Raw genomic sequence first — 27,776 nt, forward strand, 5'->3', positions numbered from 1 at the left:
CTACCCAAAGGAGAAAGAAAAGGACTGCCAATTCTGTTATGTACAGCTCATGAGGAATGGATATTTATAAAGTCAGCAGCAACTTATGCTGTTTCAATTTGATGCTCAAAAGCCTTTATACTGAATGTTGAAATTGTGAGTGCATTATGGCTACACTATTTGTAGCCCCCTACCATTGCTGAAAAATGAGGGTTTTTTGGTGTGGAAATTATCAAAATTACTTCTACTTAACCTAAGGTTAAAAAAAAAAACCCTACAAATTCATTACTTTTACTTAACCTAAGGCCCTAAAGGCCCACCAGTCCCAGCATTCTGTTCCTACAGTAGCCAACCAACTACCTCCAAGAAGCCTATATGCAGATTATCTTGCCTATGTTTTATAGCAACTGATTTAGAGGGAGCAGATATCCATTATGATTTAGAGCCACTGATATCCCACTCATCCATGAATTTGTCCACTCCCCTTTTCAAGCCTTCCAAGTTGATGGCCATAATCACATCCTGTAGCAGTGTGTTCCACAAATTAACTATATACTGTGTATGAAGAAATACTTTGGGCATTCCCACACCCATTAAAGTAGTGAAATGCTTACCTGATGTAGTCGTTATATTCCAGCCCCTCCATATGACATCGTCAACATCCAGCATCTGGGCAGCTTGGTACATTCTCCATTTTAAAGCGCGAGTTGGGGAATCGCAGAAAGTAGATTCCCCAACCTATTTAGCTCTAGCTAAGGGAGAGCAACTAGCAGGCAACCAGCAGAGGAAAGGTATGGAGGCTCAAACATGCTAAAGGCACCTGCCTTGCCCCACCCTTGCACCCACATCCCTCTCCCTTGTTTCCGGAGACACAAATTCATTTTTTTAAATATCTAACTTCCTGAAACAACGAATAGCCGGACAACTGTTCAGGTGATGCCAGAAACAAAAAAAAGATTTTTTCCCCCAAAGTTGTAACACAAAGCATGCCTCTGAATGAGATTAATTTTTAAAAGTATCAAAGGACTCATGATCCTATAAGGAGTAGAATTCAAAAAGCTCTATGAATCTATGATTCTATGCATAGGCATTTCAACTGAGAAGTATAATTAAAAACAAATTAGCAGGCATCGCTGGACCTTTAAAACATGGAGAAAGGGGATTGGTTGCCCAGACTGATTGACAGGTGGAAGTGCAATGTGTATAAGGCACTTTGCTCTCTTCGGGCATTTCCAGAAGCAGAAGTGGAGGGTAAGATGTGTGAAAAGAAGGCAAAGGCAAGATAGCAAAAAGGTGAGGAATGGCTGGGAGGTGTGATATGATTTAGTCAGCTGGTGTAATGCTATTTTTACTGATGTACAGAAATTGCCTTTCTTTTTGTCTGTCCTGAATCCCCCACCCTTCATCTTCAGTGGATGACCCCAAATTTTAGTAATATGGAAAAGACAGAAGAGTTTCTTCCTGTCCACTCTATCCATGGCATGCAAAATTTTATAAACCTCTACCACTTACTTTTTGCTAGACTAAACTGCCCTAAGGTTCTTAACTGATCTTCATAGGGCAGCTACTCTATGCCCGGGATCATTTTGGTTATACCTCTTCAAACTCTACAATATCTTTTTCAAGTACAGTGACCAAGTGTGATTTCATCACAGATTTGTATAAGAGCAGTATGTTTTATTCTCTATTCCTGCTCTACTTAGGGCCTGGGTGGAATTTGCCCTTTTCACAGCAGTAACACACTGGGTTGACGTGTCCACTACCACCCCAAGATACCTTTCTTGGTCTTTTGTTGGCAGCTCAGATTACATCAGTGTATATGTGAAGTTGGGATTATTTGCCCCAATATGCATCAATTTTCACTTGCTGACATTGAATTTCATTTGCCATTTTAATCCCCATTCCCCCATTTGAAAGCTACCTTTGGAGCTTTCTGCAATCCATTTTTGCCTTAACTACCCATCAATTTACCTGGAACTGATGTTAAACTGATGATTTCCCAGATCAATCCTGCATCCTTTTAAAAAAAACAAAAACAAATGCTAGTTAAATTGCACCAAAGACTCCTGAATAAATGTTACTGTCGTGGCTTAAGTAAACATGTCCTTTTATAGGTTAATAACTGGTTACTGGGAGCAGAGAGCTGGCAAACAGATAGCTCCAGAATATAAGAATGTAGGCCGCAGTGTCCCCTAGAGATCTGTACTAAGAGCAGGTACTATATGATGTACATAAAAGAACTGGAGTCAGGAGTGAGCAGTGAAAAGGCCAAATGATGATACCAAATTATGCAGGATTATACTTGTCATAATCTCAAAAAGTATACTAAAGAGATGGAAAGAGGCAGAAAAATGCAACTAAAGTGATCAAGGAATGGGGAATGTCTAAAAAGAAATATATATAATAAATAATTGATATAATAAATAATTGTGTGGAAAAAGTGTAGACTTGCCAAAAATACAAGAAATTTAGATCTTCAAGGAAAAGGATGGATAGCTGATCAAAATCTGCTTTATCCAATCTTGGTGATACTCTGCCTATTCATTCCAGATGGAATGGTCTATAGCAGCAAAATGAGTCCAGTGGAACCCTATCGGCAACCCAAATTTATTCCAACACAAGTCTGTAAGAGATTCAGAGATCAGCAATCTGACTCCTGAAAACTTGTACTAGAATAAATGAAGCTGCCATTGGACTCCTGTTTTATTTTTCACTGTTTGAAATCTTTATATATATATGTCATCTCCTTTTTCTAAAGGAAAAAAATGAATTCACCCTTAAGCTCTGTCTAGAAGTTGGTCAATTACAATCTCAGCTAGAACGGATTGTGTAAAGATGACTTTGTGCATCTAACTGATGGTGACCCTAATTGCAATTGCAATGATACCAGTTCCATTGGAATCAATGGAATACACTTCCCAGCCTTGCGAAACAACAACAACAGAACAAACCCTGCAAATGTGCATAAAGGTTTTACTAGTTACCCTGCTTATTTATACATGTCCAAGCTGTAAATAATTATTATCTGCATAGTTTCCCTCCTTGGGCCATTCTTCATAAAATTGTCCTGTCAGAATAAGGAACTGCAATTTGGACAAGTTGAAGTCTCAAGTAAGAAGATGCTTTGTCAATAGCATTCTTTATATATATATATATATATAAAACCCATCACAACTTATTCAGAGAAGAAACTAGTATTGGGGGGGAGGGCAGACAATTAATTTAAAAATATCCATAGGAAAGCTAAAACATTTTGAGAAGAAATACCACCATTACATTGTCCAGTAAAAATATATTATAAATAAACAAACTCTAAAGCATCCATTTAGATTTACAGTTTTATAAATAAATCGGAAACCTATACGTGATATTTTGAATATTGTGTGTATAGTATACAATACCACATGACTTTGCACTCTGAGTACACCTTATGATCTGCAAATAGATATTACAAAAGTTACTCCACACTTTGGAGAGCAGGCAATTAAATTTCCCTTTTTTCATTCTTTGCCGCAAAACCTTATGCCAAATTAAATATATAAACAATGGAACAACTGGTTACAAAATACAAACAAGACTAAGAATTGCCTATTGACAAAGGGTATTCCTTAAATAAGTAGCACATAGATTATGTGATTAAATGGGCACGAGTCTCATTGCTGATGTCTACTGCATAAAAGGGGATTATTCTTAGAGCCCTTGTATGTTTGCCTTGGGAATATGACACGTTTAACATTTGTTCTAATGGGTTAAGTGGCTTAATGCCCATTTGGGTAATACATGTGTGTCATTTACTACAAAGAACCTGTATAGAGAGGGAGCTTTAAGAGAAACCTAACGTTAAATTGTAATCAGACCTGAAACTCACTGAAGTGTGGTAACATTTTACAAGCATTGTTCCGCAAAAAAAAAAGATTTAAAATTATTTAACGGAACCACTTCAATACTTCTTTTTTCTTCTTCTAATATATAATTATTTTACTATATGAAATGTCTAGAGATCAATCCCACTGTGAATTGAGTTGGATAGAAAAATAAAAAGCAAACAACAAAACCCAAAAGGTAGAATACCACCATTTCATCTACATTTTTTTTTTTGTTAAAACATCAGTTAGCGTAACGGAACTCCATTTGTGAAATTTCATTTGTTCATACATTTGAATAAAAAGAGACAAACAAGTCAGCTGAGCTATACAATCTGAAATCTGGAACAAATCCACTGAAGTTGGTAGACTTGCATGGATACAGTCATTAAAACCCATTGCTATTTCCCCCTTACACTAATGAGTACCTTCCATTAATGCAATGGACTCCTAGTGGCAAACCACAGAAAAGTAAACTGTGGTCTTCATGTCAAGGTGAATGAAACCCAGAGTATGTCAGGAAGTGCAGGACGTTAAAAAAATCCTATCTTCCAAAAAAAAGTTACTAATGCCAATCAAAAGAATGATTAATCATCTTGTAAAATTTTGCATTGTGCTCTCTGAAATAGGAGTAAAGTTGCTCTAGAACAGTACTGTTCACCACAGGATGTGGACGTCCTTTTGATTCATGTAAACATCTCTCTCTTCCATCACTCCGAATGCAGTAGAAACCCTTGGTCTGATTAAAGTAAAAATTTGAAGACATGATTCTGGAAGGCAGATTAAGAAATCTTTCCACTTTCTGTAATTCAGGAAGAGGGTCCTTGATTAAAGTATTGCCATCTACGATGTGAATCTGATCCAAATTGAAGTGTTTAAGCCACTTCTCCATATGGATGTCATACAAGCTTCTCTGGATCGCCTTGTATTTGGTATTAAGTGCTCCATTTTTAATAACAATGTCTTCAAAGAGCTGCACAGGCTTGTGGCTTTCTAGTCTATTGTAGTAGACTTGGGTATAATCAGAGATAACTCTCTCTGTGGGGTCTCTCAGAATAAGCAGCAGCTTAATAGAGCTATTCATATCATGAATCCTTTCGGGAGCCTGTGGCGAAGTAAAATAGCCTGGTGTTTTCTCAATGGTTATTTGATTTTCATATGAAAATGGCATCAGGCTTCTATACCAGTCTATTCCTTTCACATAATTCTCATCCCAGTCAAAAAAGTGAACTTCAGTAGCTGCTACCACAATGTTTGGGTGAACATCCAACATTTCAAGTAATGCCCTGGTCCCTCCTTTACGAACTCCAATGATGATTGTCTGAGGTATTCGCCTGTTTGTTCCAGGAGGTCTCACTTGTGCCGAATAGTGTTCACTTTTATTGCTGAATAACATGACTTGGGCCTTCAGTGTCTCCATGAGAGCCCCATTCTCAGATGGAGCACCATGAACATGAGTCAAGAGAAGGTATGATGACACTAGTAGAAAGGCCATGTGGAGATGAAGGAATGATCAGTGCAAAATGCCGTTGTGCTTGGCCGATGGAACTATGAGCACATAACCTCTTGAAGAGGTGGCTGATGGGACAGGGGCCAAAGCAGCAATTGATTTCTCAAGCATCTGTAAGTTAAAGAAAATACAGCAATCAGTATCATGTTGCCTGTACATAATAACAAAACTATATAAATATGAAGTCTGACATCTCTATATAACATGCAACCAATGCCCCATGCAAAATTACTGGGACTGTATATCCCTCAGCAAGTGAGATTTTTGGGATTCTAGATGTTTAGAAATAGAATTACTTTTTGGCAAATAGACAGCTGCTGTAGCAACTCATTGTACCCCAAAGGAATATGGAATTCACAAATGTCCCTCCAAATGGCAGGGCAATTCTCACAGAGGCATTACCGATTCAGGTACTAACATTTATTGGGAAACCAAGTAAGCATTTTCAGCTGAAACTGTTCATAGGGGACAGAATCTATATAGTCGTCTTTATTTTACCTGAAGTCTTCTAAGAAATCCTTGAAAGAAATCCTTTTATATAGATCACTCTTGTGATGAAGAGCCCCCACTCAAAATGTAAAAAGAGTACTTGAGCTTCCAATGAATAATTTAGCTCGAAACGTGTAGGGCACTTGATTTTCCAATAACAGCATCTGCAATTTCTTTATCCTATTGTTCACACATGTGCACACATACACTTGATGATGTGCAAATTTTTAGCCTTCCCATTAAAAAAAGATATTTCTACTGTTTCCAAAATGAGTTTAAACATTATATGGTAGGAAGCATAAAATGTACTTCTGAGCACACTTAGCTCCACCAGTTTAACCACAGAAAATGTGCACTGGTTTGGAGCACACTAACATAAGAGGATTGTTATAAGGGAGGTAACAAGCAACCAATGCATACATATCAAGATCCAGTCATACCAACAAACCTCTTGCCAGAAGAGATCAGAAGAACAGATGCTTGCTTTAGAACCTCCAAGGGCTTTGAACGGGCATTGTTTTCCTTCTATGTACCCAGTCTCTTTTAATAATTAAAAAAAATCCTGGAGTTTGGGAATAAGCATCACCCTTATATCAAGAATGGTCGTGAAACACTGGTACAAAATGTATGAATCGCTTGCACAATGGAGGCAGCAGCTTTCTATGAGCCTGTTCTCCTCTCCATGGCACTGAATATATGTAAATTGAGAAGATCTGAACGGCAAAATGTTTGAAAAGTTCCCTACTGGTATGGCCATACTCATATCCATGTAGAACAAGGGTAGCCAGCCTTTTATTTAATGAGAGCTCCTTCTGAGTAATGAAAAATTGTCCTGAGCTACTCCCTCCATCTCAGCATGTTAGCAGTCATCTGAAATGAACCTTCATTTATCAGCTAAGCAGTACAGAGAAAAAACCCATGATGCTTAAAAAAAAGAAAAGAAAAAGAATAAAAAACCTTCCACAGATCTTTTCATGATTTCCCCCCGAGTCTTCGAACAGACATACAAGCGACCCCAGATATAGAGTCTCTTTTGACAATCTATGAACAAATGAAGGCTTATTTTATTTCTATTCCAACCTTCTCCCATAAATTCAGACTAGCATATGCGGTCCTAACCATAGAACAGTTTTATCTTCATAGCAACTCTGGCAATGGGCCCAGAGTCACCCTGTGAACTACATGCCAGTGTGGGGACTCCAACCCAGGTTCCCACCCCCTAAACCTCATCCTAGAGAAGCAAGCTCTTCCATTCAATGGCACTCAGTGGCATAAGCTGGTAGTTGGCAAGAGCTGCCAATATGTTAGTGTATGTTTCCATGCTACAATGCACAGTGCAGAATAAATTCATTTTATTCATTTATAATCTGCCTTACTCCCCAACGGGGATCCAAAGCAGCTTACATCCTTCTCCTCAACTCCATGTCATCCCCACAACAACCCTGTGAGGTAGGTTAGGCTGAAAGAGTATGACTGGCCTAAGGTCACCCAGCAAGCTTCCATGGCAGAATGGGGATTCAAACCTGGCTCTCCCAGATACTATTTATTTATTGTATGGCATGTAGAGTGTAGCCAGGAGATCCTAGGATTGTCAGGCAGCCAGGCAAGAGATATTCAGAGGTGTTTCACCATTACCTGCCTGTATTGTGACCCTAGCATTCCTTGAGGGTCCAAATACTAGCCACGGTCAACCCTGCTTAGGCTTCTGAGAACAGATGAGATCTGGTTGCCTGGGTATCCAAGTAAACGTTCCAAATACGTCTGATGCTCTACCTACACCACACTGGTTCTCTTACTGCAATGTACTGGTCCTCAACAAGAACCAAAAGAAGACTTGTGAGAACTTCTGAGGCTGAGGTTGGGCATACCAAGCGGGCTGTGACTCAGCTGTTCAGTCTCTGCTTTGCATGCACAAGGCCCTAGATCCAGTCCCCAGCATCTCCAGTTAAAAGTACATGGTGTGAAAATACATGGTATGGAAGAGTCCTGCCTGACAGCCTAGAGAGGTTGCCAGGTCTGAGAAGGCCAATACTCACCTTGATAGCACAATTGTAGGATTCAACAGCCCTGTGTACACAATACAATGAACACATGTATATCCTGTGTGTAAACATTTACATTTGTAAGAAAGTTAGCATGAAACTAGGAATCAGTACCCTATGGCTGCACTTGTGTTGAACATGAGACTTAGTCAATGCATCTGAAAAGAAAAATCAAGTATACACTATACATGGACTGCACATGCATGCACTGTAAATTGTGTACACTGTACATGAGTTGGATTTTTGAACTGTTTCTTCTAGTACTAGACCACTATATCAGGGGTAGTCAACTTGTGGTCCTCCAGATGCCCATGGACTACAATTACCATGATCCCCTGCCAGCATTTTCTGGCAGGGGCTCATGGGAATTGTAGTCCATGAACATCTGGAGGACCACAGGTTGACTACCCCTGCACTATATCACAACACAAAGTACTTTTGATAGTAAATCAGCTGTAAAACAAAGCAACTTTCAGCACATAACTGAACATTTCTTAGAAGTCTAGCTGTAGGTTGCAAATTCAATCACCACTTTACTGCTGTACAATTTAGTAAAGCACATACTTTGGAAGCAGGAGGTCCTAGCGTTCTGTCACCTACATTTCCAGTTAAAGGACAACAAGGACCTCTTTCTCTCCCAGGAAGAATACACTATTTAGAATATTTGTGCGCTATCTATCCAGACCTGCTTGAAGCAGCTCATAACCAAAACAGTAAAACAAAACTAAGCAAATAGTAGTAAAAGCAATAAGAGCAAGCCATACCAATAAATAGAAATAAAAACAGCCAATACAAGCACATCAAACTCAGTACTTTGACATGGGCAGAGTCTGCACTTACTTTGTTTATTCCATTGTCAATCCTGTTGAATTCAGAACGCTTTGAACTCGGATCTTCCTCTCCCCCCCCCCCCCATTGAAACAGGAAAGTGTTCTGCACATGGTTAGGGAAGCTTTTAATAACAATGTCTTCAAAGAGCTGCAAAGGCTTGTGGCTTTCTAGTCTATTGTAGTAGACTTGGATATAATCAGAGATAACTCTCTCTGTGGGGGGGGGAGTCAGGCCTCTTTCTTTCTTTTGAGGGGGGGGGGAGAGGAGCCAAGCAGGGAGCCTCTTTCTTTTCTTGGAGGGGGCGGGGAGAGGATCGAAAAAGGCAGAGAAGGGAGACAAAATCCAGGACTGACAGAAGTTGAGAGAAATTAGGGGCTTCTCCTTTAAGGCAAGTTTGTCACATGACCACCTTTGGCCAATCACAGGTCCTCTACCACGGGGGAGAGCCCAGATTCAAAACAGCCTTTAAATATTGAGGAATAAAAGCACTCTAAGATATCGCACAATAAAGGTAGGGTCACTCTGGATCAATCCTTCTTGCTGCAGAAGGTAATTTTAAATCGCCCCAAATCCAAACGGAAATCGCATTCTGTGTAGAGGGCAGGGACTGAATCGATCTGGGGTTGGAATAAAATCTCCGTGCAGTTTACACCATGGTGTTGATGACCACAAAACAGCTAAAAAACACCTGATCCTGAAACCCTTGGTTAGTATTGAACTAAACTGAGCAGTGATTAGATATGGTATAAGGCAGTATGGGATTTATTCATCATTAATTTAGAAAACTGTTATGCTGCCTTTCCAGAAACTTGCCCAAGGCAGCCCTCAAAATAAAACAAATAAAATCAAAACATAAAAAGAAATTAAAATTCAGCATCCAGCATCAAAAGACAGACCATTAAAACCAGACAATTGACAACTTAAAATGAGAATTTCCAGATCTAAGCTTTTTTGTACCCCACTTTTTACTACCTGAAAGGGTCTCCAAGTGGTTTACAATTTCCTCTCCCCACAACAGACCTAGCTTTCCTCTCCCCACAACAGACACCCTGTGGGGTAAGTGGGGCTAAGAGAGCTCTGCGAGAACTGTGACTGGCCCAAGGTCACCCAGTTGGCTGCATGTGGAGGAGTGGGGAAGCAAACCCAGTTGTCCACATTAGAGGCTGTTGCTCTTAACAAGCTAGCTGTTAAGTCACTGATGGTCCATTCAGTATATGTCCTCAAATCATGCCCAGTAGCTTAGGGTGCTTACTGTTTATCCCTCCCTAAATGAGCATGTGACATGAGGCCCAAATTCTATGTTCACCATCTGATCAAACCCTTAGCATTCAAGCCTTTTCACAGGGTCATTTGTTTAATACTGTGACACCATAAATAGTACATTATGGAAGTCTTAGTTCCCGTTTTACAAATGTGTACAGTTCTTCAGTAGTTTCCTACCACACTGGAATCCCAACGGCATTCTTCTGTTCTTTGGTCTTGTAATCTTGACATGAAGTGTAAAAATAAAGTTACAAGCACCTTGAACTGTCAAGGTAACTCCCTTTCGGAAAGTTAGTTATGTTCCATTGTCCGTTTCTCCTATTATTCTGAACCTCTGTGATCATTAGAGTTAACACTGCATGTGAAGTTCAATGGATCTGGGCCCGCAGGAGAATATAACTGTCTTCAGTATTGCAAGTTGGTAGTTTTCAGAAGTTTCTCCATGTGGTAGGTCACAGGCTCATAGAATGAGACCCACACAAAATGTCAACACAAAGAATCCCTCATCTGTTATTTTGGGAAGGTTACATTTTCAATTTCAGTAGGTCAGGTTGAGACTGTAACTCTGTTGAAGGTGTGAAGCAAATGATAAAATAGCAATAGGTAAAAGCTAACTTGGTTTCAACCACCTGAACAATAGCCGAAAGATAATGCCAGCCTGTCAAGCAGAGGATCCTTTGTCCGTGCAGCTTGAAAATTTGTATATGTATGTAAAAATGAAGAAAGGCATTTCTTTGAAATGGAAATAAATGTTATTTTAAAAAACGGTAATTTGCCGAAGGAAAGCTGGACATGCCACAGAAATAACATTCACTCATTGATCTTAAGTGTAAACAAGATCTATGCTCGGATTGATTCACAAAGTCCTAATTACGAATATGAAAAGAAATTATTACACATGGGAAACCAGTTCCCTTTCAATACCAGGCAGTAAGGGAACAAAATGACTCTTACTCGAATTAGTATTTTCACTGCATTAAAGAATGTTATAGTCCTATACCACATTTTGGAAACATTCAAACCCATTTTATCAACATCACATTGTGTTAGCACTTGCTGATTCATACACTATCTATAAATACTATGCCATTTAAAAAACCATTTTAGTAGCCTTATGAGATCCTTTCAGGTCTGCCCACAGAGGCATGGAAGATGCTTCCTCCTGCCATGCTGTGACTAGTGCAGTTTGCATGTTAACCGTGTGTGAGGGTCTCTCCCACTCAGTAATCATTGCACCTCCTGTCAACAGTCAGGAGCAGAAGGCCCACACAACCAGCCCCACCTGCTTATTGTCCAAGTATCCCAAATGGAGACACAAGACAGCATCATAGGTTTATTTAAATCTGCTGATCTATGCCATCAATTAATTATGCCAATATGTGAGGGTGAGCTGTCCATGGCTGACCTTATTCTGGCAAATCCACCCAGTCAAGATTATACCAATCCAAATTAGCAATACAGAGAATGGAAGTTTACCTGATGCCATTCCATGCTATGAAATTCCCTCCTTGATCACATTTCCTTCTATCCTTGGAAAAATCTTTTGACTCTATTTCTTGTTCACATGTTGAAACTCCTTCACTGTATGGGCATGTGGTACTCTGTGAATCTCTGTGGGCATCTCTGCACATTGAAAAAAATAGCGTCACACCAGCGCAATGGCATAATGTTATTAAATAATGCGCCTCCGGCCATTCCTCACCTCCTGGCTCTCTCCCTTCCCTCTGCCGCCTTCTCACACTTCTTGGCACTCTGCATGCCTGCTTAAAATGGTGGAAGAGAAGAACGCACTATACTCATGACTCTCCTCCACCTGTCAATCAAGCGAGGCAGCCAATCACCTTTCTCCCTGTTTTAAAGGGCCTGCGATGCAAGCTAATTTTTTAAAAAGTAAACTTCTCCATTGAGATGCCTATGCATCTAATCATAGATGCATAATGCTTTTTTAAATACCACTCCTTTTGGAATAATTAGCCAAGGAGCTTTTAAAAATTAATCTTGTTCCCAATTTTTTTTTGGGGGGGGGGGGTTAGAGAGGCATGCTCTGTGAGTTAACTGGTGAGGGGAATTTTTGTTTGTTTGTTTGCCTTGGCAATTTAATCCATATTTGTTGCTGCCGGCAGTTTGCTTAAAAAGAGAGAATGAAAAACTCAGAATACCCTGCCATCCCCTCCACGGAAACACAAGCAGCCCTTCCACCGCCAGCAACCTGGGAGAATTAATCATTGCCTGTAATTCAACATGGCTGCACTTGGAGCCCCCTTCTGAGCCACTGCGTCACTTCCTCTCACTCCCTTCTAAAGCAACAGCAGTGGCTTAACATAGCAGCAGCACACTCGCTCCCCACTGCTGCTCTTGCTCCAGCCTCAGCAGCCCACTCCCTACTCTTGCTCACTTGCTCTCCTCCTCCTCTCGCTTCAAGCTTGTTATTTGGTCTCTTAGCAACTGCAGCTGAGGGCAAAGGTACGTTGCACCGGACTAGCTGCTGTGTTTGTACCATGCATCCTTTTCTGGGCTGTCTAAAAAACAAGTGCACCAACAAGGATTTAGCAAACAACTGCAAGGCGAGGGAAGAACCTTAAAAAAAAGAAAATCCCCATCACCAGGAGAAGGGAGAGGGAGAGGGAGGTGGGTACTGGAGGTGGAGATAGCACTTCTTCACCTCCACACATTCCCTTGGCGTATGGCTTGCTGAGTGGTCTCCTATTGCTCGTGCTACACAGTTGGGGGAATCCACTTTTGGGGATTCCCCAACTATTGCTTTAAATTGGAAGATGTGGCTGGCGGTTTGCTGCTGGGACACTGGGGGCCATTCTGCACAACGGGCAGCGTTGCTAGATCTGTGCACTATTGAAAAGCACTGCAAACAAAAGTGGCAGGTCTCGTTAACACACACAGCCATTTCTATAGAAAAAAATGCTCTCCCACTAGCGATGTTCTCTTAACGCACAAATTTCCAAAATCGCAACAAAGGAGGCGATGTTTTTCCGTCAATCAAACAGAACAGCCAATTGACTGTTGTGTTCGTGCTTCCCTTTAAAAACTGTTTTTAAAAACTGAAAACACCTGTAGCAATGCATATTTGTTCATTCGATGTATCAGAAAGACCTTTTTCACTGGCGTGGGAGCTGGCGCTTAATCATTTACATGCTCTTAAAGTTAACCCCCCCCCCGTGCAATTTCTGGCCGAAATTATGGGCAGTGTCAAACAAAGGGCTGTATTGTGCCTGGAAACTTTACAGACAATTGCTTGTGGAGGGATTTCAGCCACAGAAGCATCACTTATTCATTGCTTTTGCTGGTTTAAGGGGGGGGGAAATGGTGATTGTGATGTCGGAAGCTCGGGTGCAAGACCAGGGAGGGACATGCTTGCTACCATTACACTGAGAATGCACATGTCTTTTTTAGATGTGTTGCAGGTTGTTCTCAAGAGTCTAGCATTTTTTTTTTTAGGGGGAATCCACTTTTGTTGGATTCCCCAAAAAGCGCTACAACAAAGTGATTTTTGCAGGAGTGTCGCAGATTGTGTACAATGTTGTATGTAACATTTAAAAAATAGCGTTACACAATGGTAAGACTTCAGCAACATTAGCACTGTGTGGAATGGCCCTGGATGTTGGCAAAGACATGGAAAATGCCAAAAATATGGCGTCTGACAAAGGTTACCATTACACTCTATTTTCCAGGTGAGGAAAGACCCTGAGAATTTACTCAAGAGTTTCTATCTCTATTTTTCAAAGGGCTGCAGCCATGCTTTATTAAACAAATTGGATCAAACTAGAATTTAAATTCCACATGTCTACATTAAGAATGTTCCTCTTTAAATCATTCTTTGCTTTTGATCTGATACATGGCTGTCAGGATCTACCATACATATAAAAGGGTATCAAAGACTGTGGCCATTATATACTTTAGCAGTACTCTAGAATATAAATAATAGAATCAGCAGTATTTGGAAGCAGGCATTTAAAGAACATTGTACTCACTTGTCTGTCCTTTGAAGATTAGACTGTAAGGCCTAAAGAAAAACATGAATCTTTATTCCTCTCCACAATTACCTAGTGGCCAGAAACACATTGCTCCCTTGTGCAATCCTTTTGAGTTACATTTCCTTTCCTTGACACTTCATCAGAGACAACCCCATCCATTTAAGGTCACATTTATGGCACCTAAAAGCCAAACCACACTTTTTTACTATTCAAATGCTTTTAGGTCCCCTATCTCCATTGACAAGGCCTTGTGAAAATGCCAAATATGCAGCAAGGTACCCCAGTTTTTATGTAAAGAAACGTCAGATCCAGAATATAACACTAGATCTGAGGGATCAGACTAGTCCATCTAGTCCAGCGCCTTGTTTTATACAGCAGCCAGGCAGATGTTCTGGGATGCCTTATATTAAACTAGTGGCCACCAGTACATTTTCAGGCAGTGAATTCTACAAGTTAATTATGCGATGAACTAAGAAGTATTTTATTTTGTCAACTTCACTGGGTGATTGCGTATTCTAGTACTATGGGAGATTCTATGTATATCCATTTTATAATTTTCTATGTTTTTACTTAGTCACCTTTAAATTAGACAAAAGAACACACACACACAAATTCCTTTAAACTTTCTTTATAGGGCAAGTGTCCAATTTGTAGGAACCAGAACTGCATCCATCATTTCAGAGGCAGCTGCCCAAGGATACTATGGTATTGGCCATTTTGTTTTCAGTCCTTTCCATACATAATAATCTTTAAACCGAATTTGCCTTTTTCACTGCTGTCACATACTGAGTTGACATTTTCATCAAGCTGTCCACCACTGCCTCAAGGTCCCTTTCCTGATCAGTTTCTGTCTATTCAAATGCCATCAGCATATATTTAAAATTAGCACTTTTCACTCAAGTGTGCATCAGTCCGCTAAATATTGATTCTCCCTTGTCATGTTGTTGCCCACTCATCCAGTTTGGAGAGATTTGTTCTTAAGTCCTCAGTTTGTTTTGTTTTTTGCTGTTCTAAATAACTTGGTATAACTTACCCAGTTTGCTGCTCACCCCCCCCCCCCATTCCAATCATGTGTGGACAAACTGAATGGCACCAGTCCCAATACTGATTCTTCTGGAACCTCACTTCTCTTCATAACAAGGAGAGTCCATTTCTTCATGCTTTCTACTTATTGCTGTTTAGCAGGTTCCAAATCCTTGAGAAGACCCATCACCTTCTCCTATTACTGCTAAGTTTACTCAGGAGCCTCTGAGAACTTAAGAAGCTTTTTGGAGTTCTCTTTGTCTATGAGTTGCTAACCTCTCCAAGTGTGCCAAAATTGGCAAAAAAAGGACTTCCCTTTACAGAAATCAGTAAGACTCATTCTCCCATGTGATTAACAATTCTATTTTTAATAACAGTTCACACCAATTTACCGGGTAAGGCTTGTAATTTCCTGGATCTTCTCTGGATTTCCTTTTAAAAGATATGTGACACATTCATTACATTTGAAAACTGTACGAGGGAGGCAAATTTTACTTATAAGCACGATATGTTTGCCAGGAGGTTAATCGTTTTACATCTGAGTTCTTTCAGAACACTGAGGCATATTTCACAAAAATTACATTTGTATTCACCATTGTTGAGGATGTTTTTCATCCAGGTGAGTGCCTTTTAAGGCAAAAGGCGCCCTTTGCCTTGAAGAACTTCACAGCATGAGGCTTGCAGCTGACTTTTACTTTCATTTCAGGAAGGCTTTATTGGGCTGTCCCTTCTGCTTCCCTTTCCCAGCTCAGCCAGAAGAAAAGAGAGACAACACAGCACTACTATAAAAAGAGCCAAGAACAAATGTAGAGTTGGGCTATCTACCAGTAAGAATAGTGAGGTTCTTTTGAATACTGAAATTTGCCATTGATTTGTACTTTAAAAAAAAGTTCCATACCCATTCTAGGAGTTTCAGTTATTTTTTGTCTTATATTTATATTTCCTCAAGTCCTAAAGGGTTTAATGGGCTTCACTCTCAGGCAGGTGTGTCTGGGATGGCAAACTTGAAGTATGAAATTGCCTTATATTGGGTCTAAGCTATTGGTTTCGCCAGTCCAACATCATCTGAGCAGACCAGCAATGGATTTCAGGGTTTCAACAATTGGTCATTCTAGCTGCAATACCAAAGATCTGGACAATAAAATGAACTTTGGGGGAGGGGTCTGTATGGGAAGAACTTTTCACTGCAAGCTCTGTCCCCATTCTTTACTTGGAGAAAAAAATTATCTGCATAAGTCCACTTTGAAGTTCAAATAATGTACAATGTGAAAAATTTGTGAACCAAATGCCAACATGAGGTAATAGTTACAATGTCAGGCTAGGATCAGGGAGACCCAGATTTCAGGCCCCATTCAGCCATGGAAGCTAGTTATACTCTCAGCCTTTCCTGATAGCCCTGGAATATTATGTATATTTTATTATTATATATATATTATACATATAATATTATGTATATTATGTATATTTTAAATTTGATAAACATTCATAGGGTGATATGACCATACTGACCCAACCATCCCTCCCAAAATGGCCCCCAAATGGCCAATGATGGGCCTGCAGGGGATGGAAAGGGGAGAGGCTCTGAGTGGGAATGTACACAACTATGCATCCCAACCATATTCTTCACGATTCTGTCACTTCGGAGGCTTTGTGAACCCTGAAGTCTGTTTCAAGGGTTTCCCAATGCTAATGAGAGCCAGTTTGGTGTAGTGGTTAGGAGTGCGGACTTCTAATCTGGCATGCTGGGTTCGATTCTGCGCTCCCCCACATGCAGCCAGCTGGGTGACCTTGGGCTTGCCATGGCACTGATAAAGCTGTTCTGACCGAGCAGTGATATCAGGGCTCTCTCAGCCTCACCTATCTCACAAGGTGTCTGTTATGGGGAGAGGAATGGGAAGGCAACTGTAAGCCGCTTTGAGCCTCCTTCGGGTAGGGAAAAGCGGCATATAAGAACCAACTCTTCTTCTTCTTATAAAAAAGTTGAGAAAGGCTGGCCTAAGTGATTGCACAGGGTAATTATGAGTGATGTAAGCTGTCTAGGTTCTCCACTAAGGTGAAAGTTGGGGTACAAATGAATAAATATCAGATACATATAAAATTATGGACTGGCTCAGATCTCATTCCATTATGTAAATAAAATTTCTTTGATTAGAAAATATGCATGTTGTACAGCATTCTATCACATTGTAAAATTACATATTTTCAGGCAAAATAAATTAAATTTTTTAAAGGGCAAAGAGATAAAAAACTGTAAAATAGATCTTTTTAATTAAAAATATAAGGAGTAAACAGACCAGAAATTACAAATAAATGTTACAAGATAAGCCTGAAGATGGTGGGCACTCAATGCTTTATTCATACACAGTTAGTATAAGGAGGAAAGTGACAGATTTTATTTTCCTGGGCTCCAAGATCACTGCAGATGGGGACTGCAGCAAAGAAATTAAGACAATTGCTCCAGGGGAGGAAAGCTATGGCAAATCTAGACAGAATCCTAAAAAGCAGAGACATCACCCTGCCAACAAAAGTGCATCTAGTCAAGGCTATGGTCTTCCCAGTTGCAATGTATGGCTGTGAAAGTTGGACCATAAGGAAGGCCAAGCGTCAAAGAATTGAGGCTTTTGAACTCTGGTGCTGAAGAAGACTCTTGCGAGTCCCTTGGACTGCAAGGCGAACAAACCGGTCAGTCCTTGAGGAGATCAGCTCTGACAGCTCTTTAGAAGACCAGATCCTGAAGATGAAACTCAAATTCGGCCACCTCCCTGGAGAAGAGCCAAATGCTGGGAGCGATTGAGGGTAAAAGAAGAAGGAGACAACAGAGAATGAAGTGGCTGGATGGAGTCACTGAAGCAGTCGGTGCGAGCTTAAATAGACTCAGGAGAATGGTAGAGGACAGGAAGGCCTGGAGGATCATTGTCCATGAGGTTGCAATGGGTCAGACACGGCTTTGCAACTAACAACAACAACGACAATAAAATATAAGGACTGATCAATCTAGGAGTTGTTTATTGTTACAGGTAATATTGTGGTGAGATTAGATTTTAGAGCAGGCCAGTAGAAAACAGCAGTTGGCAACAAAGGCCCAATACACTAAGGCCTGGAGATTGTAATGTGTCCCCCATCAGCTCTAAAACTTCATCTCTTAACCAGCATTGGACTCAGCTATTCTATCACAGGAGTTCTAGCACAGCAAAACTGCCTCACATATTCTGCAGGAAAAAATGGATGCAAAGAATTAATTCAGTTTATCTGAGGAAACCGTGCTCATATTTGTAAAGCCTATTCTGCTACTTGTATAGTGGAATAAGGTGTATGTAGAGCCCTGCAGTCTTACTACTGAAAAGTCCTGCTCAGTTCCTCTCCAGTATACATTTTCAGAATTTGCTAACCACACATTTTCAATTTACCACCACAGTCATAAGGATTATACAGTTGCTTTTAAAGGGAAACTGAAATTTTCAGTCTGCACACTTATGCAACCATGGAAGGACTGGATCCATAGAGGCCTCATTTCAAGAGCTCAAATAGTTCAGCCGGTTTGAAAATTCATTGATTATTTTACATAGCAGACGCTTCTGCCAAAACAAAACATTATCTAGGAATATATTATGAGGGATAATCTGATTCAGAATGCATTACAGAACTGAAGCCTAAATGGATCAAAATTGCCTTGGGGAGCAATTCCATCAGAACAACATTCCAAATTCAGCCTAAGAGAATTGATTGATTTTGATGAAGCTCAGAGATGTTAGTTCCTGTGGTTATACTATAATTGGTACATAAATGTAAAGAGGGTTTAAACTGGATTTAGAGTAAGTAATTGGGATATGTTAGCTAGATAATTTCGGTATTTTGCCATCTTTGTGGAATTAAATGCATAGTTTTAGAAGGGAATATGAAGGGATTTGTATAATGAAAACAATGACATGAAACTGCAACACAGTACATTTTCCATTTGCAACAGCTTCATGGTGCATAATTAAGAAATTAGTTCCGAGTCTTTCTCCCTACTCCCCCATACAGCAGCAAAATTATACCACCTTATTGCATGTTATGTTGTTCTATTATTTGGTAATGTTGTTGCTTAGTAACAAAATGATACGGTATGTCTTAGGCTAAAAAGAAAAGGCAAGACTTATTAAGAAACTGAGGCTCCCGGATAAGGAATATTAGGAACAGCAGTTAAAATTTTAGTCACAATATTTACAAGAAAGACATTTACGAAGTGATCAGATGTATCTCTTTAAATTGTATTACAGAGTCTGTAGTTTTGCTAAATTTCATAATCCAGAGCAATTTTTATTCCAGAGCAATTTTTATTAGTGTCTAATAAATGTTTTTGCTGACACATGTGTTGCAGAGCCAGATGGATTCTCACACTTTGTCATTTCAACAGATAATTGAGTATTCATAAAGAAGTCTAAACAATGTAACACAGACCATGGAAAGACAGAGGAGGAAGAACAGGAAGAGTTGGTTTTTATACCCTGCTTTTCACTACCCGAAGGAGGCCCACAGTAGTTTACAATCGCCTTCCCTTTCTCTCCCCACAACAGACACCCTGTGATGTAGTTGGGTCTGAAAGAGCTCGACAGAACTGCTCTGTGAGAACAGTTTTAACAGGACTCTGACTAACCAAATGCCACCCAGCTGGCTGCACGTGGAGGAGCAGAGCATCAAACCTAGCTCTCCAGATTAGAGGCTGCTGCCTTTAACCACTGCAGCAAGCCAGCTCTCGCTACAAGAAGTGCAGCCGCTGTGGCGGCCATTACTGCAGGTGGGGAAGTGCTGGGAAGCAAAGAACCAGCCTGGCTTCTCTACCTGCAGGCAGCAGCTCCTCGCAAGAAGCCATGCAATGTGGAGGCAGGCCAGTGTGTGGCAGCGGGCATAAAAGGAGACCGATGCAGCCACTCGATCTCTTTACTGCTCTCTGCTCTGGTTGCCTGTTTTTTCACACTCTTTTTTATTGTGCTTCAGCTGATGTCTGTTGTCATCAATTATGTTTTCTTTTTGATGTGGGACACATCTTCTGATGCACCTCCTCAAACGGAAATGTAGATGGACGTGACATCCATTGTCCTGCCCATGAAGTGCGCCAGAAGATGGAGGGCCCAGCTAGTTGCTCTGCAGGCCCCTGGGGAACATAAGATAGCATCAATTATAAGCCAAATAAAATGGCTGTGAACTACCAAAAATCATGTTCCTATTTGACTCTCTTTTGCTTCTTTCTGCTGGAACAAAAATTACACGCAGAAAAGGATTCAGTGCAAAGACAAAAGGTTCTTTGCACCATGTCTTTGCAACCACAGCTGCTGCCTCCACATCTGCTTCTAACACTGTTCACCAAATGTGAAGAAATCCGGGACAATCCACAAACATTTGAGGTTTATTTACTTGCCGCCAAGTCACAGGTGACTCATTGTAGCCCCAATATCATGAGGCTTTCAAGGTAAGAGATGAAAAGTTTGACATTGTCTTTCTCTGGGTAGCAACCCTAGTTTTCCTTGGTAGTCTCCCATCCAAGTACTAACCATGGCTGAGTTTGCTTAGCTTCCAAGTTCTGACAAGATCAAGCTGGTCAGCTTGTTAAACAGACCCTTCTAAGTAGTTATATTTACCTAACAGAATGGCAGCTGCCCTACAGGAAACTTTCAGAAATTGTCCTATTTGACCTTGATGAACGTTTGAATAAACTTACTGAACCCTGCTTACCCATTCCGGCACGAATCTCCCACCTAATTCTCAGACTACACACCAATTGTTTTATTAGAATCGGCCCCAGAGAAAAGTAACACTGCTAGCAGAGTTTCTTTCTGGAACATAAAGGTGTCCTATGATGAATTCCACATCCCTGAACCAGGATAATGTATGAACACTTCAAAAGGAAACCATAATAATTAATAGGCATCTCCAGTATTCTACACATTTTATCAGGAATTAAGGGGGCTTAGGGCTTATGAGAGTTACCTGTCTCTGCAGCGGCCCTAGGCAAATTTTTGAAGGGAATTTTCAAAATACATTTGAGATATATTATAAGGGACTCTACTTTTCAAAGAAACAAAGACATCCCACTATAAATATCTTTTTTTAAAACCTCAGCAAAGGTCTCTCAACGTACACCAAAGCAAAGGGACACAAGGTGCTACAAGATGCCAATGAGGTTTTGGAGATATACAAGACATAAAATAGATAGAGTCACAGACTCTGGCAAAATGATAAACAGAAGCACTTCATATCTGCAGTGAACTTATTTCTGATGTTAACATTAAAGAGGCAACATTTCCATTTCCATTAAAAGCTTATAGTCACGAAGCTTGAGGAACAAACAGAAAAGAAAAAGGCAGCTACTTGGTGGATAGAGGTATGAGCTGCAAAGCAATTGCAATTGGCTCCAGGCTTCCTTCTTACCAGGTACAAATTCTAGCACAGATTAAAAAGTAATGCTATGGAAAGTTAGCATAAACTATAAGTACATTAAATGGTTAGCAGGTGATGTTTCCAGATAGGCATTTTAAAAAGATTTATTTTCCCAAGGCTGGAATTACTTTTTTTTTAAATTCCTATTTCTGATAACTCGAGGGGGGAGGGGGGAGTCCCTGATGAGAGTGAGGTTTCAAAAAAATTCTCTTTCACTCTGCCCTCTTTCTCCCACATACACTGGCAGATATGTGTATCAACGTCATAAGATGCTTATACATCAAACCATCAATCTTTATGTTTCCAAACAATCTGATGAAAGCAAATTAGAAGAACACCATCCTAGCCTCGTGAAAGTGGAGTCTTCCATGCGTGCACCATATTTAGTACAAGTAACTTTAATGCAGATATTTAAATATATAATTGGAGGCTGGGAGGGGAGAGGATCAACTCTAAAATTATAATATCAGCCGCAAGAGTTAAAAGCAGTGCCTAGTGTCAATCTCAATGATGAAGAAACCCTACTGAAGAGGAAATACTTTCTTTCAGGGAGGTGGCTGGAGATAGGGAGGGAGGCAACTCTTTAGGGCAATGGGACTTGGCATGAGGGGGAGCACTAAAACTGGCCAGTCACGATGATTCTCTCACAGCCTTCCATACCTCTCTGAGCACTGACAAAGTGGATAAAGAACAGGCCTGCAGTCTGACTCCATTTCAGGGCTAGATTTATTTATCTTTTTTAGTCCTGGTGAAGCTTGTTGCGGCTGCAGTTTACATCTTAGAGTTCTGCTGCTTACATGGAAAGACTTTGATGTTCATGTTCTTCTGCAGTTTTCAGGACTGTTTTGTCCAGAGTGGATCTTATCCTAAAACATTATTTCAAGTTTTTCCTTGTTTGCTTTTTTCTGGTTGGTTTTTTTTTAAGTGTTCCTTGGTTTTGGGTGGGTTTTTTTTAAAGGTTTATGCTATGAAATTCTCTAATCTTGACTTGTTCTAATGTTTTAACTGCTTTGCATTTTCTGTTTCTGAAAAAGTTTTTTTTTTTTTTTAAAGGTTTGAACTTTTGACTGGAAATTTTCTTAGATTCTACTGTTTTAAAGATGTTTCCTTTTACATTTTTCTGGTTTATTCTGGTCATTCTTCTATAGTTGCTTTAACAATCTTTCTGTGTTGTGATTTTGGGGAAAATGGTAGGGTAGAGTTGTGGGACGTTCCTATTAGTTTTTAAAATATTGTCGCAACCTGCAGCATGTTCTGAAGAAAAATGTTGGTTCGTTTTTAATAACACTTAACTGTCAGTGCGGATTTACCTATTTTTAAAAATGCCATTTTAGGGTTTAGTGTTTTTAAATAGAATAAGAAGGGTTTGGTTGGGCTTCAAAAGATAAGCTAGTTTTTCCCATTCAACTGGAGTATAGGGTTTAAAAAATCAGTCAGCTTTTAGGCTATGAAGAAACTAAAGCCAGGAAAGCAGGTTTTTTAAAATTCAAATGAAGAAGTCTAGGAGTAGGTTTTAACCCCACCCCAACAGTACCGGGCAAGTTTTGAGGTGCCTCCAGGTCTGCTATTGGCGGGCTTTCCTCCACATGGAAGTATTGGACAGGGTGCATACGGTGGTCATGAAGCATAGAGACCTGGATGTCTCCATGGGCTATAAATCATAGGTCCGCAGCACAGGCTGGAGGCTTGAAGTGCTTTTATTACGTGGCCTACCTCCTTCATTGGCTTTGAAACTAGTTGTAAATAATAAATGACCGAAACCTTCGAATTCTAGGAAACACTTCAAATCTGAATTCAATAATAGTATTGTGGACCAAAGTAACCTAGAATACTGATAAGGGAACTGTTGCCCAAATCCCAAAAATGTTGATTTTTTTTCAATTATACATCCCTACTTTTGAATAGTATGCTTCAGGTGCTCTTTATTTAAAAACTGTGTTAAGCCAGCCCTCATTCCATTAGTCCATATAAGTGAACCCAGAAGAATCTGGGTTCTCCAGAAGTATGACAGCTGTCATATATTTGGAAATGCACTTAATCAGCCAATTCAGCATGTCAGATACACTATTAATAGTGAAATTCTAAGCAGAGTTAAACCAACTGAAATCTCCATTCTAGTTTCAGCCTTAATTTGCAAACAAAGGTGGATAGACAATGTACTCTGGAATAAAAACCTAGCCCAGAAACACAGTAGTCTAGTAACCAAAGTTGAAGCCTTGCTCAGGTGTGATGATATACCTTTGAATAGTGGAGTATGCTGAGAATTCCAGATAGGAATAAGTAAGTAAGCCCAAATGACAGCTACCACAGTTGCACAACCCAGAGGGACTATATAAATAAAACCTTAGTTTATGAAGAGCTTTCCTTCCTAACAGGTAACTCCAATTCCTATATGCTGGAGCCACAGTGCTCAGTTCCTCTTACCTGATCCTTTCATTTTCTGCATTTGTGAAAATGACCACTCTATAGTTTAAAAATATGCACATTATCATAAAACATGAGTAGTTAAAAAAACACTATGTAAAATACAAGCTGAAAATATTTCAGCACATAATAGGGTGGTCTGGGCATTTTATAGACTCTTTCCTGAAACCTTTCCCAGGCTTCTCAGGTGCACAGGAGTCAAGATGACAGACTGGTGCTGAGAAAGGTAATATTTAAATGAAAGGTATTGCAGCTCCTCTTTCCCCAAAACATCCCCCCCCCAAAAAAATTCTTGTAATCATTCCCATCTGCGGCTACATGATTACTCTGGACATATTGTATAGGCTAAATAAAGGAATGCATTTTATTTCTGCAACTTACCACAAAAAAGCTTATGGAAACTCATTGGAAAAGAAGGTTATGCATGCCAGGTTCTGTTTTTATATTTCCAGCAAACTCTTTATGCTGCAGAAAAATGCAATAGTGCTCTTCTGCAATGCACCAGTAAAAACAGACATGAATTCCAAAGTGTTGTGCATCGAAAAATGTTTTTCAGCACACAAAAGGCTACATTTGAAATAATTTTTATTCCATTTTTCCCCTTTATGCTTTTCAGAAAGACAACTCCAGAAGAACATTGGATCCTAATATTCTGACCTATGCTATGGTATGTATTTCTGGTAAGAGAACCATAACATCTAAGGAGAAATGCACCTGATGCAGATTCATTAACTGCAAATTTATGATGAGTTACATATTCTATGGATTTGGGGAAAGTTGCCATAGATCATAAGAAACATTATTTCTACCAGTTCCATCTAAACCTTAAAAAAAAGATTTTGTGATGGAAAGGTGGGGGAGAGTAGTAGGATCATCAGGGATGTAGTAGTTCCTTCTGGTGTGTACGGAGCTAGATATACATTGCAAAACGATAACACATAATTGGGAACCTTTACAAAATATAGAAGAAATTTTGGAGAATCAAATTCAAGGAAAAAACATTTCTGTTTCTCACAAATAATACAATGTTTTCTTAACCTTTCTCTCCTGTGCGTTATTACACTTTCAAATCATCTTTACAAAGAAACCAAAAATAGTATTGTTTATTTACTTCATTTATACCCTGCTTTTCTCTCCAATAGGGGCTCAAAATAGCTTACATCATTAACCTCTGGGGAATTAGAGCTCATCTCCAGACTGGAGAGATGAGTTCCCCTGGAGAAAATGGCTGCTTAGGAGGGTGGACTCTACTGAGGTCCCCAACCCAAATATCACCCTTCCTGGCTCTACCCCCAAAGTCTCAAAGTATCTCCCAAACCATAGGTAACAACCCTCTTCTCCTCTCTCATTATTTATTTCCTCTCAGGCATAATATCCAATAGAAGTCCCCAATCCTTGCATTCATTCAGTTCAGAAATGCTGCTGTGGCAATTTCCTTATCAATATTATTTCTTAATATTTCTTTTAGCCCAACAGAGGTTGAGCCAGAATAATAATTTTGGCTTGCCCTGTCTTTAGTTCATGCCAACTGATGGATGCTTTACTTCTTCCTCTAATCAGATCCATGCACTATCGACAAACTTTAAATTTGTGCTCCATGGAATTGCTATGGAATATCATTTGGCTCCTCAACTAGGCTTGATGCCTCCACAGAGGCTGGGTTGATTGGATTTTTCTCTAAACAGAGCTCTTGCCTATCAGTCAGCTGTCAGTTTTAACGGACTAAGATTAAGTAGTTGCTGATACATATCCACACTGCGAACAAGTGAACAGACAAGAGAATACATAGGACTTTATTTTAAAAATCTGAAATCAATGTTTCTGACTCTGTATTATATTCCAGAAATCTCTACCGTGAGAAACAGCAACAAGGAGATCTTGGGGTTTTGTAGCCTGCTTTTCCCTACATGAAAGAGACTCAAAGTGGCGTAAGATCGCCTTCCCTTCCTCACCCCACAACAGACAACCTGTGAAGTAGGTGAGGCTGAGAGAGCTCTGAGAGAATTGTAACTGGCCCAAGGTCACCCAGCTGGCTGCATGGGGAAGAATGGGAAATCAAATCAGGCTCTCCCGTTTAGAGGCCTTCTTTGATGATATTCTGGTACTGGATGAAGCCTAAATTTTTGACAGGAGACCCAGACCAATTTTTACTAGTTACATCTCTGCTATTTCTAAGTTCATTTGTCTGATCATTATGAATTTTATGTTATTTATTTCTTGCTGTTAACTGCCTTGTGGACTGATTCAGTAAAAAGATGGGATATAAATTAATTTCATAAAATTAATGAACACAGTGCTTCACAAGCACATATACTTGTTGCTTGATGGGTAACAGATTCTTCCAAAGTATCAAGAACAATAAATTTAATTCCTCAATTCAGTTCCTAAAGCCACAGATACAATCCAGAACCAGTCCAGCACATACTTCACTCCCATTGATTCTGGATGTCGTTAAGACTGCTGACATTCTGAATTGTACCGATTAGGAGTAAATTATCTCAAATCTCATGACTTCAGTTCAACTGGGTTGTGCTATGCAGGAAAAGGCCAAATCTTCAATATCTCACACTTAATGATGCTGAATGCAGGAATTGATCTGGAACATTATACAGTGTAGTGCTTTGGGATATCAAAGGTTATGTTATTAATTTAATGATGTAAAGCAACACTCAGCATGGCCCCAAAATAGATTGTCTACCTTGGTTGTATTTAGGCCCTGCAATGAACTCCTGTAGAATACAATTACATGGAGGCTTTCCCCCCCTAATGTCTCTGCAAAACAAGATGGAGTAAAGTCAAACTCTAAGAATTTTGTAAAGAGCCCTGTGAACTTTAAATCTAAACTAGAACTAAGGACTGAAATATAATAGTAAGATCACATATATTAACACCCACTCACATACACAACACTAAGAGCTGAATAATGTTTTATGCTGAATTTCATTCCAATTGGAATTAATAGCCTAGAATTTTAGCACATTCACAAATTGATTTCATAATGGAGAACGTAACAAGGAAGACCTCCAGCAGTATGAAATCTATGGGGTGCTATATAATTAAAGTTTGAAAAGTTTTAGATATGATGAATAATTCTGCTGACACTGATATACCTGAACATTGAAGTAAGGAATGAAACTGTGCATTTGACAGATCAGCATTTCCACTTATGCAACTCTTGGTGTCTGGGAAACGAGCTTTTCCAGTCTCTCAATTATCTTGGCATTTATGCATGTAGCAGAAAACACCTCAAATGAACTCTGAATCCTTGATAAGTAACTGTGATAGGAGTTGAACAACTGGACTATGGGGAGGAGTCATGGCTCAGTGGAAGAGTGTTTCCTTGGCATGCAGAAGGTCCCAGGTTCATTCCCTCAGATCTCCAGTTCAAAGGACGATTTTTAAAGAGCCACAGCAAGTTGGAGCAGACAATTTGATAGACCAAGTTTGATAGACCAAGTGTCTGAATCACTATAAGATATCTTTATGTGTTACAGGAACAAATTCTCCCAGATGTATGCAGACATGTACTGGGACATGTACACATGGGCAGTTGGCATCCATCACCATAGTTGCAAGTCCAAATGCCAAAATTGTCTCTGAGTGGAAATCTATTTATATGAGCACCTGACAACAAAAGACTGACTCAGTCAGTATGAATACAGTGCACTATATGAAAGAATTTATGCTTCTGGTGATTCCTAGACCGTTTATGCACTGGAGGTTTCATGTTGGCCTGCAGGCTGGAGTTTTAGTCATGGCAGGTTGCCTCACCTCTTCCTGCACCCACATGGGGGAGCATTTGGCCTGGTGCACCTCATCACCCCCCGATCTGTGCTCCTGACAGGGGGGTGGGGCAGTGAAGTTCCCAGTGAATAAACGGTCCCAGAGAGGCATAACAATACTCCTGGCTTTTCCCTGGAAGGGATGTCATGTCTGTCACATTAGC

General features: G+C 39.9%; 1 protein-coding gene across 6 annotated transcripts in view; it reads right to left on the reverse strand.

Moving 5' to 3' along the window:
- Positions 1 to 3,251: 3,251 nt before the first annotated feature.
- Positions 3,252 to 27,776, reverse strand: part of LOC143843704 (heparan sulfate glucosamine 3-O-sulfotransferase 1-like) — an 85,498-nt gene continuing 60,973 nt past the window's right edge. Inside the window, exons 3-6 of one of the 6 annotated variants that reach the window (XM_077350211.1) lie at positions 15,583 to 15,736; positions 13,964 to 13,995; positions 11,454 to 11,600; positions 3,252 to 5,463 (exon numbers count right to left, since the gene is read on the reverse strand). In XM_077350211.1, the coding sequence (XP_077206326.1) occupies positions 4,408 to 5,337 (930 nt within the window). In that variant the 5' untranslated portion in view covers positions 5,338 to 5,463; positions 11,454 to 11,600; positions 13,964 to 13,995; positions 15,583 to 15,736 and the 3' untranslated portion in view covers positions 3,252 to 4,407. Of the gene's footprint in view, positions 5,464 to 11,453; positions 11,601 to 11,679; positions 11,696 to 13,963; positions 13,996 to 15,381; positions 15,400 to 15,582; positions 15,737 to 27,776 lie in introns of those variants that run through there. The other 5 variants (XM_077350208.1, XM_077350210.1, XM_077350213.1 and 2 more) reach the window with 5 other exon arrangements.

Source organism: Paroedura picta, chromosome 8 (assembly GCF_049243985.1).
Source record: "Paroedura picta isolate Pp20150507F chromosome 8, Ppicta_v3.0, whole genome shotgun sequence".
In the NCBI taxonomy this organism is placed as follows: Eukaryota; Metazoa; Chordata; class Lepidosauria; order Squamata; family Gekkonidae; genus Paroedura; species Paroedura picta.